The sequence below is a fragment of the Epinephelus lanceolatus genome, chromosome 6 (genome assembly GCF_041903045.1).
Source record: "Epinephelus lanceolatus isolate andai-2023 chromosome 6, ASM4190304v1, whole genome shotgun sequence".
NCBI lineage: Eukaryota > Metazoa > Chordata > Actinopteri > Perciformes > Serranidae > Epinephelus > Epinephelus lanceolatus.
Window position 1 is genome coordinate 4743866 of NC_135739.1, and position 19476 is coordinate 4763341.

The 19476-nt window shown below is 41.1% G+C and overlaps 1 protein-coding gene across 3 annotated transcripts in view; it reads right to left on the minus strand.

The window, feature by feature from the left end:
* The window catches only part of osbpl1a (oxysterol binding protein-like 1A), a 46725-nt gene that overhangs the window by 19124 nt on the left and 8125 nt on the right, over window positions 1–19476 (minus strand). For all 3 annotated transcript variants that reach the window (XM_033621799.2, XM_078168501.1, XM_033621800.2), the window contains 10 exons: window positions 19036–19180; window positions 18259–18326; window positions 18122–18166; window positions 14028–14101; window positions 13724–13787; window positions 13518–13619; window positions 9457–9582; window positions 9244–9325; window positions 8776–8882; window positions 424–586 (listed from right to left, as the gene is read on the minus strand). In XM_033621799.2, the coding sequence (XP_033477690.2) occupies window positions 424–586; window positions 8776–8882; window positions 9244–9325; window positions 9457–9582; window positions 13518–13619; window positions 13724–13787; window positions 14028–14101; window positions 18122–18166; window positions 18259–18326; window positions 19036–19180 (976 nt within the window). The remainder of the gene's footprint in view (window positions 1–423; window positions 587–8775; window positions 8883–9243; window positions 9326–9456; window positions 9583–13517; window positions 13620–13723; window positions 13788–14027; window positions 14102–18121; window positions 18167–18258; window positions 18327–19035; window positions 19181–19476) is intronic.

Genomic DNA, 19476 nt, shown 5'->3' on the forward strand with positions numbered 1-19476 from the left:
GCAGATGTCCCGTGCACGTCAGCCTGAAGACATCCATGTTTCCATAAGATACCAGGAAAGCAGCATCAAATTACATAAAAAGTTTTGGAGTTACAGATGGTTTAAATATAAATGAGTATCAACTCCTGAGAAATGTTTTGTTTTGCAGCCAGTTTTGAAGAAGACCCTCAAACATGAGTCAGTTTTAACTGTCACAACACCATGCAGGTTTCTCACACCAAAAACACTCAATCACGTGAAAAGGCTTCAAGTTATTTCAACACAACCAGGCAACACTTGGCGCTTACGTCACGCTTCAGGAAAGAGGCAGGAAAAAGGTATTCCAGTGTCCTAGAGGTGAATGACAGATCAGCAAGGGTGAGCGGGAGCTTGTCACAGAATCTCCTGCATCTCCTGAGCGTGTTTGATAACTTGTCAACTCACCAGACACGGCGTCGTGGAACTCATCCTCGCTGAGGGCACTCCGCGGTGAAGATCCCTTGACGACAGATTGCTCAAGTTCGTGGTGCTCCGTGGCGAGAGTCTGCAGCGCTTCAGAGAGGATCTTATTCTTCTCTACCTCCTGCTCCAATTTCAGAGTGCGCACCTGAGCTCGCCACACAAACAAACACACACGCACACACACACACACACACACACACACACACAAAGAAAGAGACTAGTCACTCACGAAAACACACACAACTCTATCTTTCACATTTAATACCTGAGGAAGTGTTTTCATGGCTACCAAAATTTTATTCTGACTCTCTAATGTCTTATTTGTGTGACCATCAGACCGGTTGTTGATTGACTGATCCTCCCCTCTGCACCATCCTGTCATTATCAGACCCACAGAGAGAGACAGAGATGGACCTGAGAGGGACGAGCCATGTTTATCTGTAATGGAGGACAGCTGCCTTGATGTCGTCGTCTCAAATGGCCTGCCTGAGAACATGACTCCCGTGGAGGAGAGGGGCTCAGATAACGGGTAATGGACTCAGATATAGACCATTAGCCAAACATCCCTTTTACCATTACATTTACATTTACATTAGTGTTGATAATATTAAGATGTGCTCATTTTTCAGCTGCACCTTTCTGAAAATCTCTTTCCACTGATCGTCTGCCGACGTGTAAATATTGAGCGTACAGACCACAAAAGAGGCCGTGTTTTACTTTGGACTGTCAAAGAAACAAAAGATGGAAAATTGGTGGTAAATTACCATCCACAAGACGGTAACCAGGCCCACAGCAGGCAAGGTGAAGTGGGGAGAGAGTGCTGTGTAATGACAGACTACAGATCACTCCCCGTCACTGCAACATCCTGAACTTTAAAGAGGAAATTCCTGCTGCTTGACACCCACACAGGTGGTGTAAAGTGCAAACCAGCGCTGCAGGAGATGGAAGTGATTCAGTATCTTCCCTTCGCAGACCCCGCTGTTCCATTCAGGCTGCATACTATCATGTGCAAACTGAGATATACAGTACGTGTCTGAGTTATCCCTATAGAGACCGGGCTTATTCATGGTGAGAGCTCGGAGATCCTGTGAGCCTTTTATCGTGCGCTCTGCCTCTGCAGATCACAGTTCAAAAGGCTGCACAGCTGAGCGCTTGAGGCCCGACCCAGGTGTAAACCCTGAAAGCACTGGACTGGCTGTTAAACTGAGAGCATTCAAATGGTTTTTTGGCAGCCACTGGAAACACCAGCAGCGCCGTCCTCTCGAAAGATCACAGAGAAATTCTTGTTTTGGGAGATAAAGCTGTGAGCGAGAGGAGAAAAGAGGACAGGAAAGAAAACACAGCGTAACTGAAACTGACTTCTGCTGCTGCCCACTGAAGTTAATAATTCAGGCTCTGGTATTTAACAGTTTTGTCCATGTCTTTGTTTTTCTGTGAAAATGCAGAACGTATCAAAGGACTGATTCTGTGCATTACCATGTGAGGCTCAACACCCCTCGATTTACATATTCAACAACCCAAGTGTGCATTCATCACTGCATTCAAACATCAAATGCAGTGTGCATCAAAAGCAGCAGCACTACATATCAGTTTAAACAATCAGCAGGGAGCAGACAGAGACTAATTCTCATTCTGATGTGACGTTCAGAGAGAATTCTGGTTCAGAAACTGCAGCAAATGAACCAAAACTGTGATTAGCCAAAAATAAAACACTCTCAATCTTAGACAGTTAGTGCTGCAAACTAAGTTCTGTGTGTCACAGCCTACACAGCTGAGGAGGGACGCCATGATTATGTTGAAAATCAGACGTGCTAGGTTGATATTTCCCCAAAATGTATGCATCATCAGTGAACATTGCTTTATATTCAGCCGCAGCACTCAGACTTGGTCAGACAGTTCTGAGTGAATCACACAAACTACCTCCCCACACTTCCTGTTTCTTGCTCAATTTGGATTTACTTCACTCATATCTTCTTACATATGCCACCCCTCCAGTCATAAAAAATACATATACTCTTGCACGTATACACACACCAACCTGCACACACACGTGCATGACTTTCAGTCCCACTGTTAAAGCAGCTCTGAGCATTAGGGGTGGGCGATACGAAGATATTTACCATGAGATGTTATTAATATGTCGACACTGTCGGTCTGTCTGTTCATCACCTCGGTCCAGACTGAAAAATCTCAGCAGCTATGCATGAATTTCCATACATTTTGTACAGGCATTCATGCTGTGTAGAGGATGAATCACAGACTTTATAAAAGTAACTCAAAAGTTTTGCATTTTGGCCATTATCATCTTGGTTTTGTGGAGTCACAGGTGGCCGTATTTGTACAACAGGGTGGAGCTGCAGAGGAGTAAGGGGTGCATCTGACTAAGACACTGAGGACACTATCCACAGACAGCCTGTCACTCAAAGGAGCCCCGCCCTTGGACGCAGACAGGACATTCATAATGTAGCATCGAGCCGGCTCAGACCAGGGTCCGACAACAACACAGCTGTGCTCCATTGACTCTGATGCAGTCGTTTCAGATTTCCTTCATTTCCAGGCTGGTTTTGTGGATTTGGAGCTAAATGTTGTGTCTGGGGCACGTCGTGTATTAATGATACTCGTTACCTGGAGAGGTTGGAATAAGATACACGTTTCTTCCCTGTTCCAAAACCAAAATCAAACCCTGAAAAGTGTAGGGTTAGCTAGCTAGCTACTGAAGATATAGCCTACTGAATGTATACACATGCTGCTTTTGCTTTTCAATGATTATAACAGTGAAACAAAGACTGACCCTGCTGTACAGGAACCAGTGAAGGGAAGCAGGGAAACTTTGCTGATGTTCAACCAGCTGTGTGTCATCACAGTGTGTGCAGATGAATGTTGTTTGGATTCCCCTGGAGATCACTGCCTGTCCGTGGTGGATGTCTGGGTGCTGGCAGCGTCACGAGGTCGAAGCCAAACACCGTTCATCTGCACACACTGCGATACCACACAGCTGGTTCAGTATCAGCACAGTTTCCCTTTATATTCATTGTCTTGTGTGGCGATCAGCAGTGATGTGGTGGTTCACTTTTACACTGTGATCTGTAGCCTATAGTTTGGCTTTAGCTTCTAACTATCTTTGTCTTTTTAACCTGTTGTTGCTGCTGAGTCAGTTTGACATCCTGGATACATCCTTCAAACACACACTGTAGACCCCTCTGTCTGCTTCTCTCTGGAATCACTCTTTTATTTCTCCAATAATATGCTGATATTTCTTCAGGGAGTGCAGTTAGTTACAGTGTGGGCTCTATGCTTACTGCGACTGGCAAAGCAAAAGGTCAATTATGCATAACTTTAAGCCTTAATAAAATGTAAACTGGTGGGTAATATTAAAATTCATCCCCGTACGGTTGTCATGAAGGGATTAATTAGCTTCAGAGACCAAAACAGTATTTTGTGCCACACTGTTAATATGTTTATTTCTGCTGTTAAGTTGGGACTTTTAACATGGGGGTCTATGGGGATCAACTCACTTTTGGAGCCTGCGTAGGCTTCATATTTCAGCCCCTGAATTTGACACTTGGAAGGAATTCTAATTACTTTCGGGATTGCCTGACTTTTCTTCCAGCATCACCATGTGGTTGAAATTTGTGTTTCAGAGTTTGAGGGACTGCTGTAATATTTTACACACATTGATATTTCCTCAGGAAGAACTGTAATCACTAATGTGATCCCCTGACTTCTCACATGGCGCCACCATCAGGTCAAATGTTTTTGCGACATGCTTCTTTTTTTATAACAAAATACCTGCAAAACGAACGGCATTCCCATCAGCCTCAGCTGTACTTTGTGTTTAGTGCTACTGAGCAACTTGCTAACATGGTAAACATTGTTACTGTGATCATGTTACCATGCTGACGATAGCATTTAGCTCAAAACACCACTGTAACTACAGCCCAGGCCTCCATGAAAGCAGGTCAGCCTTGCCTACAATTTTCCCCAGTGACCACTTGTGGTATTGCAGCCAAATAAAAACCCAGAGCACCTCGAATTGCAAACAAGGTCAACTATGATTCTTTCTATTGTAAACTTTTCATCCATGAAGGTTTTATACTTGTAAATAAATGTGTATTTCCTCGAGCCAAGAGAAGTGATTTAAAAATCTGTGACAACATGTCGTCACAATGTGAAGTCTGTGGGCTCAGCGGGAGAAACACCACTGTGCGTATTCAGTGAGCCACATACTGCGGAAGTAAACCCGGAAGCTAAGAACTTTTTAGGTGTATGCAGCAGGCGTGCCATTGGAATGAATAAGCATCATCTTGGGGTCCAGTATCTAGATATTATTACACATCCGTGGTACAGCCTCACAGAGCTGCTGGCATGACTGTAGTCTACATTTGTGGTGTGATTTCATCTGATTTCAATGTGATGAAACATCTTCATTTGCTGGATTATTTGAAAACAGACATTCTGTCCTTAAACACTTCCTCCACTGATTTTCCAGAAAAAGTACAACATCAATACAATATCACAATTTAAAATCTCATATACAGCCTTAGGGGGTTTTATGTACACTGCCATCCCTTACTGAATATTATTTGTCTGCTGCTGTGTCTGACAGTGCGGCTGGGCCTGTGGCCAACATCGTGACACACCGCAGGCTCTTCACTGTTTGTCTTTGTGTTTTCATACACATTATAGTACTAATGCAATTTCACTACTTAACGCCTGAAAGAATTCCAAGCTCAGTATCCAAATAAATTACTATGAGCTTTAAGTCTACCAGCCACGGGAACCTCAGGAGGGTAGAGGCTCCTGCACTGTGCGGGTAGCTAAATTTATTCCAAATATATTATAAACTCTTTATATAGGATTTGTTTTGAAGAGTCTGGAGGCTTCACTGGGGCTGGAGAAGCAAACATAGCAGGTTACAGGAGAGCCAGGGCCTGCAAAACATGCTGGAGGCTCCATATTCAGTTGTGTGTGGACACTGGAGGACAGATGACAGTTAGCACTTGGCTGTGGGCACGGACCCGCAGACCTCCTGCTCTCCCTGCAGACCTTCCTGACTCTACTCTGACTGGCCATGACTGCCACTCCAGCCCTGGTTGCCTCCAACATGCTCAGCAGGTCCTGGCTTGACTCTCAGCTGTCTCATTCTATCCCGCAGCCCCTTAACAGCCTCCAGCATGCCCCACTGACCCAGGCTGTGCTCTGCTCCTCTGCTACAGAAGCACTGGGACAATGGGAGGTGGCGGGGCCAGGGGCCATGCTCACAGCCAAGGGCCCTGTATTGGCTTTCCTTCAGTATCCACACACCCCTGGATGTGGATCTGTGGACTTCTGTCATTTTTACCAGGGATTTCGTGCCCCTTGCTCTAAGAATGTTTGTCCGGTTGATTGGATAAACAGCGTTTTGTGCTCGAGCCAATCACAACAAACACAGCTGGACTGTAGCTGGACTAATACGCAAGTCCCTCCCTACTGCTCTGCACTGTGCTCATAGGGTGGTTACCGTTGACAACGCGTAACGCCAACCCTCCAGTTCCCCCCAGGTTAACACTGTTAGCTCTGTCAGCACTGTTGCCATTGTTAGCACTAACAAGCTTGTTAGCAAGTAACAAAACATGTAGCTCAGCGTGTGACGTAAACAGTGACGTGGGAGGGAAGCCGCGGCTGGTCAGTCCTTCGGCGATTCTCTCATAAGTCGGCCCGTCCTTCACCGTCCCGTCATCTGACGGTTAATGGCCTCTTCGTTTGCGAGGACAATGAGGGCGCGCAATTCCTTGTCTCCCCAGTTGCTCATCTTACAGTGTCTGTCAGGTTTGTGTTTCCCTCTTGCTACTAGCTGCTCGCTAATTCCTGCTATCAGCTGTTTCCTGTTTATCCACCGCCAGTGGCTCGCATGTGCGGCGTCATCAACAGCTCCTCCCACAAGTCATCAACAGCACCTCCCATTGCAGAAGGGAGCCTCGGTCTTTTTAAACTAAAAGGGTTCCACCAATATGTCTACTCTACGAGGCGGAAAATTGGGCACCTCGGATCAACTCGCCAATCCGGCTCTGTGTGTGTAAACGTTCGCAGCTTGCCGGCAAAACGGCCCAACATTTGCGGAAAATCTAGCAGTGTAAAAGGGGCTAATGAGGGCCTATGTGAAAAATGCTTTTTGGGCCCCAGGGGAATTTTTTGCTGCAATACCGTGAGTGGCCACTGGCAAAAATTGGAAGCAAGGCTTAGTGGCGTTCCAGGGGACCTGAGTGAGATCCAATCCTGGGTGTAGCCACAGTAACACAGCAGCATTGTGGGTAACGTAGGGTCAATGTTTTGTTGTTTCGTCGCTGCACCACCTTGTTGAGTGCTTGTTAGTGCAGCAATTAATCATGGCTCCTTAAAAAAATAGTTACAGACCTGTAGATTATATATTTATTCATACACCTTATGTGCAGTTTTCTTAGCATAAATGTATTGAATTCATTATTTTTAATACTTTGCAATTGTTTCATAACTCCTCAGATTTTACATATTTTTCTAACCCTACTTGTGTACTGTTTTCAAATAAAAAAAGATTTGTTTTTAATTTATTTGTTGATCTCTATTGTGTGTCTGTATGTATGTATAGGTGTGTGTATGTGTGTATTCAGTAATGAGCAGCTTGTGATTTGATGGTTGCATTGGGAGCGTTTCGGTGCCACAAACAAAGTGTGTTTAAAGCCACCAAAATTCTGGGGCCGGCCCTGTCAAGTGCTGTATAAATAAAGTTTTACATCATTACAGAATTGATGTTCAGGGTTGGCACTTGTTGTGAGCTGGTGGTGCCATCTATTTTTCTTCCTGCAGGGACGTAATCTATCCACCGAATCCTTCCATTACAATCAAATCCATTGAATCACACACAAAGAAAACCCATCTGACAGCTTATAATCACTGCACTTCACTGAGCTGCTTTCATAAGGAGGTGTGAAATGTGCTGCTGCTTTCTTATGAAACATGCTCTGTTTTTATGTATTACTCTTAAAAAAAAAAAAAAAAAAATCACTATATGTGAGGGTCAGATTATCCTGTTGATTACATATTTATAGTCTGCACTTTTTTTTAAAGGGTCAGGTCACTCAAATCACAAAGAACATTTTCTTACTCTGCCCTCAGTTACACTCTAAAAACTCAACATTAACATGACTTTGCAGAAACAATGACATGGTTACTATGGAGAATGTAAAATCACTCACGTACCAATAAATAAATAAATCTGAGAATAAATGTTTAAAAAATACAGGAATAAATAAAATAAATAAAAAATAATAAATGTCTAAATAAATACAGTAAAAAAAATCAATAAATAAATCTGGGAATGACATTTAAAAAGTTGTAACTAAATCTAGATATAAATGAATACAACTCCAAATAGATAAATGAATAAATGCAGAAATAAATGCAAAATAAATAAATGCATGAATAGATAAATTAAATAATAAATCAATAAATATATGTTGAAATAAATAGATTAATGCTTGAAGAATTATTTTAATAAAATTTCATAGATATACAGGGCATATATAAATAAATAATATGTCCTGTTTATATATAAACTTTTATTAATATAATTCCATGCATTAATCTATTTATTTCCATATTTATTTGAAAATGTATTTCTTAATTTATTATTTATGTTTTCATGTATAAAAGGACATTCAAAGGACATTATAAAAGGTATTTCAATAAGGATTGGAATCATATCAAATCACTTTTTTCTGTCTGTCAGTAAAACAATGGTGTATGTATTTTATGTGCAATTGCACGTTTATAAAATACAATAAATAAATAAATAAATAAATTATACATTTTTGTACAACTACATTTATTCATTTCTGTATTTTTGTGTTTGTATGTTAAAGGAACAGGGGGTCCCAACCTCTGCATTTATTGACACATTTATTTCCATTTTTATTTTCAGCATTTATTCATCATTTTATGCATTTATTCCTGTATATATTTATACATTTATTCATCAATACTTGTGTCATTTTTCGTCCCACATAAGTTACATTATCTATAGATATCAAAGCAAACTTTGAGTTTTTGAATGTGGTTTAAATACCAATCACCTCAGTTTCATTGGATTGGCAGCAGAGCTGAATATCTCCAAATATGGGCACATAAAACTCAAAACAAAAGACATAACTTTTTTATAATTTGAGTGAACTGATTCGATATGATAACCTGTGTTCTGCTGTGGGTTGCTGAGAGTAAAACCCTGAGAACTGATGATGCAATTGACAAAAACCCACGTAACAGCTGCTGCAGGCTTTCAAACAGAACAAATAAATCTGCCCTGGGCACGCTGACACTTACCCCTTCCTGTTTGGAGAGGAGGCTGAGACACACACTGAGACTGGAGCTGGTCTCGCTGGACAACTCACAGATTTCTTGCAATTTCTGCGGTATGGCAGATGGAAACCCTGAGGGGACAAACACATCAATCAGCGACTGTCAGCACAATGTAATAAGTGAAATGAAAAAAAGTCAAACAAGCTGCTGAGAAATCAGACAAAGCATTATGTTCAAGTTGTTTTTTTTCATGCTTGTAGGAAAGCTATAAACAAGAAGCAGAGTGAACCTCTAATGACACAGATGTTGCAGATTCTTAATTATGAGCATTATGGCATTATTCCATCAATACGCTGCGTTTAAATCTGCTTGATGATGCTTGTAATTGTGATCACAAGTTTTTCATTTCCACTCTTGAATCATTCTCATCCATTACATCCAATACAATATGTATAAAAAAAGATTAATTGACAAAGAAATAACAGCGTTTACTTTCTGCCAGCCCGTCATTTTTCAGCATGCTGAGCAAAGCTTCCACTTCTTTTTCCAGTTTCCTCTGACTGGTCTCTGCTGCCTGGTGTCAGAGAGGTGAGAGGAGACTACAGATGAACAAGAGCAGCGTAGGATGGGAGGACTCTGCAGCCAAAAACACTACGGATCATTATTCTGACATGTTAATCATGGATTTTTTTTGTTTACAGCCACCTGTAGTGAGTCTGTTAGCGCCCCGAGTGACATCACTTCCTCCTCTTCCTCCTCCTCGCTGCCCTGCTCTTGGGAGCAGTAGTGTGTGCTGTAAGCCGAGTGCTCCTCCAGAGCGTCCAGCCAAGCCTGGGAGACAAACACAGATTTTTCTTTGTTCATCATGAAAGTGGAACACGTCATTGATGTATTTATAAAGCATGGCCTTGGAGTTACAAACTTCTACTTGTGATTTGTGTGGTTTTGAGATATTGACGTTTAAAGTTTCACATCCTGGATAGTAAAACTTCCCATGTTTTTGTGTCAAAGTGACAAATGGAGAGAACAATTTTAAAAACTGGTCCAGTATTGAGCAAGAGTGCTGCAGCTGACCGCTGTGAGAAGCTGCAATGTAACAATCAGGGCATCTGTGCACCGTCAATTTATGTCCACTTAAAATGTTTGCCACCGACAGGCTCGCATTATTGTTTCAAGTGTCCGACAACATTTTGGAAACCATTCCTACAGAGATAGATCTTTGTGTTAAGAGTCAAATCCTTTTTGTTTAACCAGAAACAGCCCAGAAATCACTATCACCAAACCCATCAGACTCCTTTTAAATAAACTGGGTGAATCAATGATACATTTAAATCAAACCAGAGTTGGTGATTGTTGGAACACTGGAAAGACAAACTAAACTAAACTTAACTTATTTTAATGGAGTCTGGTGGGTTTTGTGATAGTGATTTCAGGGTTGTGATTAAATAAAAGGATTTTACTCTTTAACAAAAAGGTTTTTCTCTGTAGGGATCCTTTCCAAAATGCTGTCAGACACTTAGAAGAAGATCTGGGCATGTCAGTGGCAAAAACAAGACTTTTTACTTGATGTAAATTAACAGTGCACAGTTGCCCTTCAACCTTAAACCCACGTCAGACCAAAGAATCATGACGAGACAAGATGAAACAGGCAACTACCTGAAATGTGCTGTTCTACAGCGTTCTAAAAACCTGCTGGTTGACATCAATGCAACTAGATGAGATGGTGTATCATCAACAGCTCTCTGTACTTCTGTTCTAATTTGCAGCTTTTCAGACTTATTTTGTGGCTGAATATAAATTGTGACTTCTTAAAATATGAATGAGGATAGTGACAGGTAGATACTGGCTACAGCTGCATTTGTAGTAGTGATGAAATGGTGAAAAACAGAAACAAAACGAGCATCAGATGGACTGTGTTCATAATAAATACACCACAATAATATAAAGAATGTGTGTGTGTGGGCATAAGCACATACAGCGAGCAGCAGCAGCAGCAGCAGCAGCAGCGATGCAGTTTTCTGACCTCAGGCACACATGAGGTCAGAAACAGAGGGCTCGGCTGGGACGGAGCACCTGCAGCAGCAAGCAAACACATTGTCTGCGGCCATTCTGACTTCACCAGCGGACTTTACTACAAGCCCATTGGCTGTAGAAACAGGTGACGTGCTTCACGTTCTAAAACCAGCCGCCAGCGATTTGACCTTTGACCAGCTGAGTTGCAGGTGACACCATCAGCCGGCTTGAGTCGAGCTCAGACCGACCAGTTCACTAGTGTTGTGTCGTTCGCGAACGAATTGTTCAAAAGAACGAATCTGTTGAGTGAACGTACTGAACTGAATCACTTCTGGAACTGATTTGTTCATTTCTCAGTTCAGTTGAGCTCAGCAGTGAACGTGCAGGCCGGGAGTGGAACTGCTGATTCGGTCCGTGCAAACCATGACTCACTCGCGAGTCGCGAGGCAGCCAGGGTGCAGGGAGAGACTGCCTACCGCGTGACGAATCATTCGGTGAATGAATCACTCGGTGAACGACATAACCCTGATTCCTGAGTGATTCAAATCATTTCTTCTCAGTGATACACTTTCATAGGGACCGTTTTCTCCAAGCTAACGGCTAATGTAGCCAGGAGTCAAGCCACATGAACACAATCACACACCTCCCCATTGTTTTAACAGACTTATTTTCCAGATAAACAAACATAAAACGTTAAGCTGGCCAGTAATGAGACTCACCAGTGCAGGGCAGACGCAGCAGCAGCAGCAGCTCAGCCATGTATCAGTTCAGTGAGTCGGACTACGCAATACAGTCAGGGCTCCTCCCACCAAGCACTGAGCGATTCGGTGAACGAATCTTTTGAACAAATCCTTTTAATGAACTGATTCTAGTGATTCAGTAACATCTAAAGAACTGCTTCACCCATCACTACAGTTCACATCGTAGTGTGCTCACACATATTGGTTGTGATGCGTCTTTCTCAGCTGATCTGTCAACGCGTCACAACCACCACCAAGTGACACTTCTGAGGAAGGCGGAAGTTTCCGCTGAAACATGTCAACGTATGTAACATCCTTACATGTCTGAGATAAAAGAACAACTAACGTCATTACCAGAAACTAAAGATATAATGAACACCATTGAACTATAACTTTCAAAAACTGTTGTCTTCATTTGTCACTCATAATCATCATAATCATCATTTATAACTCATTTTCTGCTTAGAGTCATGAAGCTCTATCTGCTAAGACGTAACAGAAGGCAGAGCTGTTTTTAGTCTTTTGGACCGAGTCCTACCTCATGTCCTTGTTTGTAAAGTGACTTGCAAGTCAAAAAGAAAGTTCTTCCGGTCTGTCAAAGCTTAGTGTGAACACTACAACAGCACAGTGGAAAAAAAATCTATACTTTTTTAATGAAAACAGGGCATTTGACATCCTGCTGCAGGTAATAAATCAAAGCATCTGTATGTGAGCAAAAAGGCCCATAATGACTTTCTATCTGTTTGGAACATTGTGGTGTTTCCTGTTTCTGACCTGAACACAAGACCCTGATTTTAATGTGACTACGCTGCCTGATAATAATCACTTAAGCTTTTAAGCAAAAGCTATAAATATCAGGTGGCACAGTGCACGAGGGGCAGGCACTTAAAACTGCATTACAGGTGTAAAAATAACTAGAAGTTACTTGAGACTCTGACTTTGGTAATTTGTCATTAACATTACAAAGATCAGTTGAGATGGAGGGTCATACAGGTTTGTGTCATAAAAAAATAAACTTTAAATTCAAAGCACTGAAAGGCAAATCAGGAGGAAAACAGGCAACGTGCTGGATATGAAGAGTGACTCATGAATAGATTAAATTAATTTTATACTGAAAGGCTAGTTTCCCCTCATCTGAATTTAGAGATCTTTACATTTTATTCTGGTGCCAGCAGCTGCAGCTGAGGTTATGGATACATGGCACACACCCTCGTTATTAATTATGCATGACAGCTTGGCAGAGCTCCAAAGGACAAAACTACACATAATATTGCATTTTTCAATATTTATAAGTTACCGAGTCAAGTCTCAGATTTTTTGCCTTCAAGTCTCAATTTAGTCTGACAGCAGATGAGCTCAAATTAAAGCCCAAGTCATAATTTTTGCGACTTGAGTCCTAGTCTCAAGTGTACAGCTCTGACAGACAGCAATGATGATTTTTACACCAAAAAAACAAAAATGAGAAAGCAGTTATTTACTAGCAGAGGTGTGGACTGGAGTCACACGACTGGGACAGATTTGATGACAGGTGCCTGCCAGGATTGATCTGGACATCATCTGATGTCCGACAGATGTTTTCCTGACACCTGATGGAGGTCTGACAACAAATTCTGACACCTGAGAATGTGGTGTGTGCTGTCTTGACCTTGACCTACGACTCAAGTGCAAAGACTGGAGACTAACCTGTGACTCGCAAAACAATGACTTAGTCCTACCTCTGATTGCTTGAGGTTATTACGATGTGAGATATTTGGGCACGTACAGCAACTTAGCTACATGTTCAGATTTAGACCCAAAAAACATTGAGTCCCATCACTGAGCTGATAAAATAGCATTTTACTGAGAATTCAAAATGAAACAGAGGCTTCACAGGCAGAACCCTCGAGACCCAAGTTAGAGACTGATATTGGAGATAAAGCCTTTTTTCCTTCTTCAGATTTTAGGGCTTTTAATGCATTTAAAAAATAGGCCACACAGAATGTTAATAGGAGGCAGAGGAATAATTAAACGTACTTTTCTCGCTGCCTCCGGGTCGTTCTTAGTTGATACTTTGAAGTGGTGCACGCTGTCATCGAAGCACTTGAGGGTAAAAAAGCAGCTGTCTTTGGCTCGGATCTGGAAACAAAAACATCAAAAACATTCCCTTGTGCAAAAGTTAAACTCACACAAATTCAACACAACTGAAAAAAATGGAGTGTAATTTTTAAATGTCGTCTTACCAAACACTGAGCATGTGTGAGGGACTTACAGCCTTGCCTCCTGACATTGGCAGCTGCATCTGACCTTCATATAAGAGAGAAAGAGTCGATATTTTTCTCGTGCAGCACAACTTTTTTGACAGATGACACATTTTCAATGGAGGTATAGCAGACAGACTCCTCTCTATATTTTCTTTTTTACTCATTTATCTGTCACATCCAGCGCCTTTCTAATCAAAAGTGAGTAGTGCTTCCATTTATCTGGTGCCGAGATCTTAGCACACCTGATTCAAGGAGCACAGCCAAGCTGAGAGATGGCACCTACTGTTTTGAGTACCAGGACAAAACCCCATCCTGGAGGACGACCCAGTGGGAGCCCCAGCCGAAAAATCTGGAGCTCTGTGGGATGAAGCACAAGAGGAGAATCAGTTGTCTGATTTTCACTGATTTCTGTTATTGTTCAGTCTTTTCTGATTCATCTGGCGGCTGACACAAAGTGCAGCACCTCCAGAAAGCACAGAACATTAAATTTGAAAACACTTATGCTGCATTTAGAAACATTTCAAATCACGCTGCGTTTAGAAACACATTTCAGATGCTAATAACACAAACAGAAAAGATGGGATACACAAACATGAGCTATGTCTGGGTTTGTTTCCTGACTGATTAGCTCAGCAGGGAGTGAAAATAAAGTCAATGTTTAGGGTTTTCCAACGCTGCAGTCATGTATCACAGAAGTTTCTAACTTTTAAACAGCTCTCACATCGACAGGGTTGTTTTCAGGTCACAGCAGGCAGCAGCCATTAAATCTCCAAAAACCAAATCTATGCTAGCACAGTTAGCATCTAACGTTAGCTAGTGAACTTAGTGGGGGTCCATGTCATTGGTTCGACATCCCATTAGTCCGACTGTCCGCGGTGCTGAACGGCTCGCGGCTGGCATACGGTGCACAGCGACCAGCTTGAGGCGGAGCAGGCTCACAGCTTATGTGTTTGTCACTTTCTTTTTCATTTTAACCCACACCATGATCTTTTCCTGACCCTAACCAAGTGGTTTTTGTGCCTAAACCTAACCAGACCTTAACCACAGGGCATCATGATGATTTTGGAACGGACTTCGGCACAATGAGTTTAATATGGTCGGAACAATGGGATGTCGAACCAATGGGCTGTCGAACTAATGGGCAGTTCCCCTTAGCGGAGCATTTAGGAGCTGAAGAGGCCCAAGAACAAAAAAGGGCTCAAGAAGAGAGTCACTATTGGACAAACATTCATCAGTTGGACACAAACACAAATCGAAATGAATGATAACGTCGCTCTGTAGGTACAGATCTGTCAGATGTGTCATGAAGCTAGTGTGTGCTAACACGTTAGCCATGTCCACTAAAAGTCACCAACCACTTTCCACTGCCCCTAAATGACCAAAAAAAACTTAACCTTTAATACTGACAATAATGCTAACTTAAAGAAGCCCATTTCCATGAGATCTTGATCCTGTCATTATATAAACTTTCTTGAAATAATGTATCTCAAAATAATGACAAACTTTCCCAAAATATTGATATCTCAAAACAAGGAGTAGTGTCTCAAAATAATAATAAAATGTCTAAAAATAATAGCCTGCTTATCTAAAAACACTGACTTAACATTTGAGAATAATGAGAAACAATGTTAAAGGAGCTATCAAGCAAATAGTCGTAAAATCCTCCTAATATGTCACAGAGACTAAGGAATAATGTTCATATAACAAACTGATCTCACCGACAACAATAGTACAGCCAGAATATTCACATTTAAAAAAAACATTTACGGTCCGCAAATCATGTTTATGTTTTGAATTTGTGTTTTGGCCTGTTGCTCCACCCACCGCCGTCTACCAGTCACGCAGTCAGTAGAGTCTCAAGCATCAGTTACAGTTACGACTGAGCTACAGCAGCAAGGCAAGCAGCATTAGCAGCGTCACGGTACATAGCATTAGCAGCCGGCTCCTCCTCAGCTGTATCCCGGCTGCAGCATTAGCAGCAGAGAAGCCGGACTTGCTCCAACGGTCCGCTGGAAAACCGAAGATCAAGGACGCGGCGACGCAGCCCTGCCACGGCAGCTGCCCGTGGGCAAACAAATCAGTCTCCAGCGTGCCGCTGTCCAGCAACCTCGAATCTGTAGGGGAGGGGGGGCGGACGCGACTCGCGGCAGTATTTTGAATTTGAGTGCAGTAACCGTTTTGGTCACATTCTTACATACAGCCCCTTTAAGTTGTTATTTTGAGAAAGTTTCTCATCATTTTGAGCTAATAACTTATTATTAAGATGCTTGGTCATTTATTTCGAGATAAGTAAGTTATTATTTCAAGATAGTTTCGTATTATTTTGAGCTAATAACGTGTTAGTTTGAGATGCTAGGTCATTTTTTTGACATAAGTCATTTTTGAGTAAGTGTCTTGTTATTTTCAGGTACTAACTAATTATTTTAAGGTTCTTTGTCATTTATTTTAAGATAAGGTAAGTTATTATTAAGGGTATTTTTAGGTGCGAAGACATTTTTTTCTCCGTTAAAGGTTTTTTTGGGGGAGTTTTTCCTTATCCGCTGTGAGGATCCTAAGGACAGAGGGATGTCGTATGCTGTAAAGCCCTCTGAGGCAAATTGTGATTTGTGAAATTGGGCTTTATAAAAAAAATTGATTGATTATTTTGAGATTAGTCATTGTTTTGAGAAAGTTCCTCATTATTTGGAGATACTAAGTCAACAATTTAAGATACGTTAATAATTATTCTGAGATACCAACTCATTACTTTGATTATTTTGAGATAATAACTCATTATTTAGAGATAAATAAGTTGCTATTTTGAGATACGTTCTCATTATTTTAAGCTAATAACATTATTCTGAGATGCTTAGTCATTTAAGTAAGTTATTATTTTTGAGCAAGTTTCTTATTATTTTCAGGTATTTTAAGGTACTAGTCTCATGTTTAAGGTAAGTATGTTGTTATTTTTGAGATAAGTAAGTTATTAATTTGAGTGAGTTTGTCATTATTTTTAGGTGCTATATTTTGTGATACTAAGTCAGTAAGTTAGTAATTATTCTGAGATAATAAATAATTGTATTGACAAAGTTTCTCATCAATTAACTCAACTAACTCATTATTCTGAGATGCTTAGTCATTTATTTTTAGATCAATAAGTTTTTGGTTTTGAGTAAATATCTTAGGTACTTAGTGTTTCATTTTAGATAAGACATTTCTTAGATATTTTGTCATTCATTTTAAGATAAGTAAGTTATTATTTTGAGTGAATTTTTTCATTATTTTTAGGTACTAATTCATTATTTTGAGATACTAAGTCAATAATGTGAAATAAGTTAGTAATTATTCTGAGAAACTAACTCATCATTCTGAGATATTAACGCAGAATTTTAAGAAAATTTCCCATCACTGTGAGCCTCTAACTCATTATTACAAGATGCTTACTCATTATTTTGGGATAAGTAGGTTATTATTTTGTCTTACTTTCATTGCTTGAGATAAGTTTAATAATTTTTTTGATACTTTGCCATGTATTTGAAGAAAAGTTATTATGCAGAGAAAGTTTCTCATTATAGTAACTTACAGAATACTTTTATGGCAGAAATGAGCTTCCATACCAACGACTATCATTTAGAAACAAATGTTTTGTAGACGTTTTGACACATCATGACAGAAAGAGCACAGGCGTGATTAATAACATTAATGATGGCAGCATTCATCGAGCCTTCATGAGTAACACCTGCGCTATTCCCACTCCTCTCACAATGTGTGCAGAGAACAAAGTCTACCATTACACCACATGCAGAGTGTTCAACAAAGCTTCGACACATTATTCCTTCGTTTTTTTATAACTTTATGCACAACAGCCGTCCATCATTGCATGATGTTGAGCCTGCAGTGTACTGCGAGTGTGACATCTTCATTGTGCTGCCTGTGTATGATGTTACAGGTCGTCAGCGTAAACCAATCAATGCCCAAATCCAATTCACTGTGACTCACTCCCACCTGAAGTCAGTGTGAGACCCATTTCAGCTTTTCTCTTTGGTTTCAGTGACAAAAACAAGATCAAGACTACAAGGCTGATTTTTGTTTTTCAAAAATAAAAGCATGGCTTCTTTTATAAAAAACAGCTTTATGAGTTTTCTCCATTATTCTTATTAAGACAGCATGTACATTGTACCATGTCTTATGTGTATAATGATCTTACTTTAAACCAAACTGTCTCTCAACATCAGCCACACTGTGCAATGCCAACAAATTTTGTTGCATCTTCTTTTGCAGCATCTTAATGCAGCATATGAGCCGTTCTGTTAGTTTCTCCATTTGTCTGTGTTTTTTCTTTATCTGTAACACACAGGGTTCTCTCAGCCACCACAGAGAATAATCCCCAGGCTTTACCTTCCAGAGGAGTCCCTCATACTTCCTGACATGGCGGGTCATACCCTGCGAGGGACACGGATGAGAAACACACAGACAGTAAAAAACAAATCAAAGAAAAACATCAAAGTAACTTTAGAAAGCCCATTAGCACTCACTCGATGAACGCTGCCTTCAAGGACCTGCTTCATTGCTGTATCACTCGCCAGGTCAAACGCCGTCTGGCCTGTGAGGTGTGTACACACAAGACAAGTGAGGCTGCCGTACAACATGTATACAGCAGGAAAAAAACACAGAGTCCGTGATATTTAAAGCTTAATGACAACTGTTAGAAAAATCAAGGGGTCGTTGACATCCAAACCAGCCCCCGCTTGTGCCTCTCGTGTTCTTACTTTGTTTTTTTTGCACTGATAATCTCGTCGAGTCACAGAAATAAACACAGTATTCGGCAAAAATAAGGTCAGAATAAATTTCCACAGAGGAGAGAGCTGTTTACTCAGTCTGTTGCTGTTCCTGTTTGAGCGAAGGACCTCATGTAGTGAGTTAAAATTGTTGTTCACTTAACACCAGAGGGAATATTTTTGATACAAGCAGCAGTCTTACACAACTATAGAGATGAGTGGTTGGTTAACGGATGAGGCCAGTGTTATTATATATTATTCATACTGATGTTTTTATTATTGATTGAAAATGTTGTTGACGTCATAAAGCCCATAAAATGACTAAAACCAACGATGTGTCAGACCATCCTGTGGCTCTCACCCTCAAGCTCATTGCAGCCAACAGTGTGCTTAATTGATGTCTTGGAACTCTGTGGCCCAGAGGAATAAGCTGTGGTTTTGGTCTTTTCATTGGAAGAACAGAGAATACGACCGGCCTTATCCTTTCAAGACAGGAGGGAATTCATGATTTCCAGCTCGGCTGGTGAGACTTACCTTTCTTGTTCTTAATGTTGGGGCTGGCTCCACTTCTAAGTAGCTTCAGGGCACACTGCTTCTGGCCTCGATAGGCTGCAGAGTGCAGCGGAGTGTTGCCCAGCAGATCTGTGCAGTTGATGTCTGGGGTCTTCTTCCTGCTGAGCTGCAGCAAACACACAGGACAAAAACAGATGGCTTGTCTGGTGCCAAATATCCTGCAGCTCTTTATTATTCTGCTAAGGAGTGAAGCACGACTCTTTGATTTCTCACTCTGTGTCCAATAGCTAGAGTAGTTAGGACTGCTCAAAATCTTCCCGCCAGTGTCCATTTTGTTTGCTTCTCTTTCTTTCAGAGCAGTTTGCTAATGAGGCTTCTGTGGACAACTGTTCTGCTGTCACTAAGAGTTAAAGGGCGTAGCAGAGAATACACATGTCTGCACTTGTGACTGTGTGACAATAT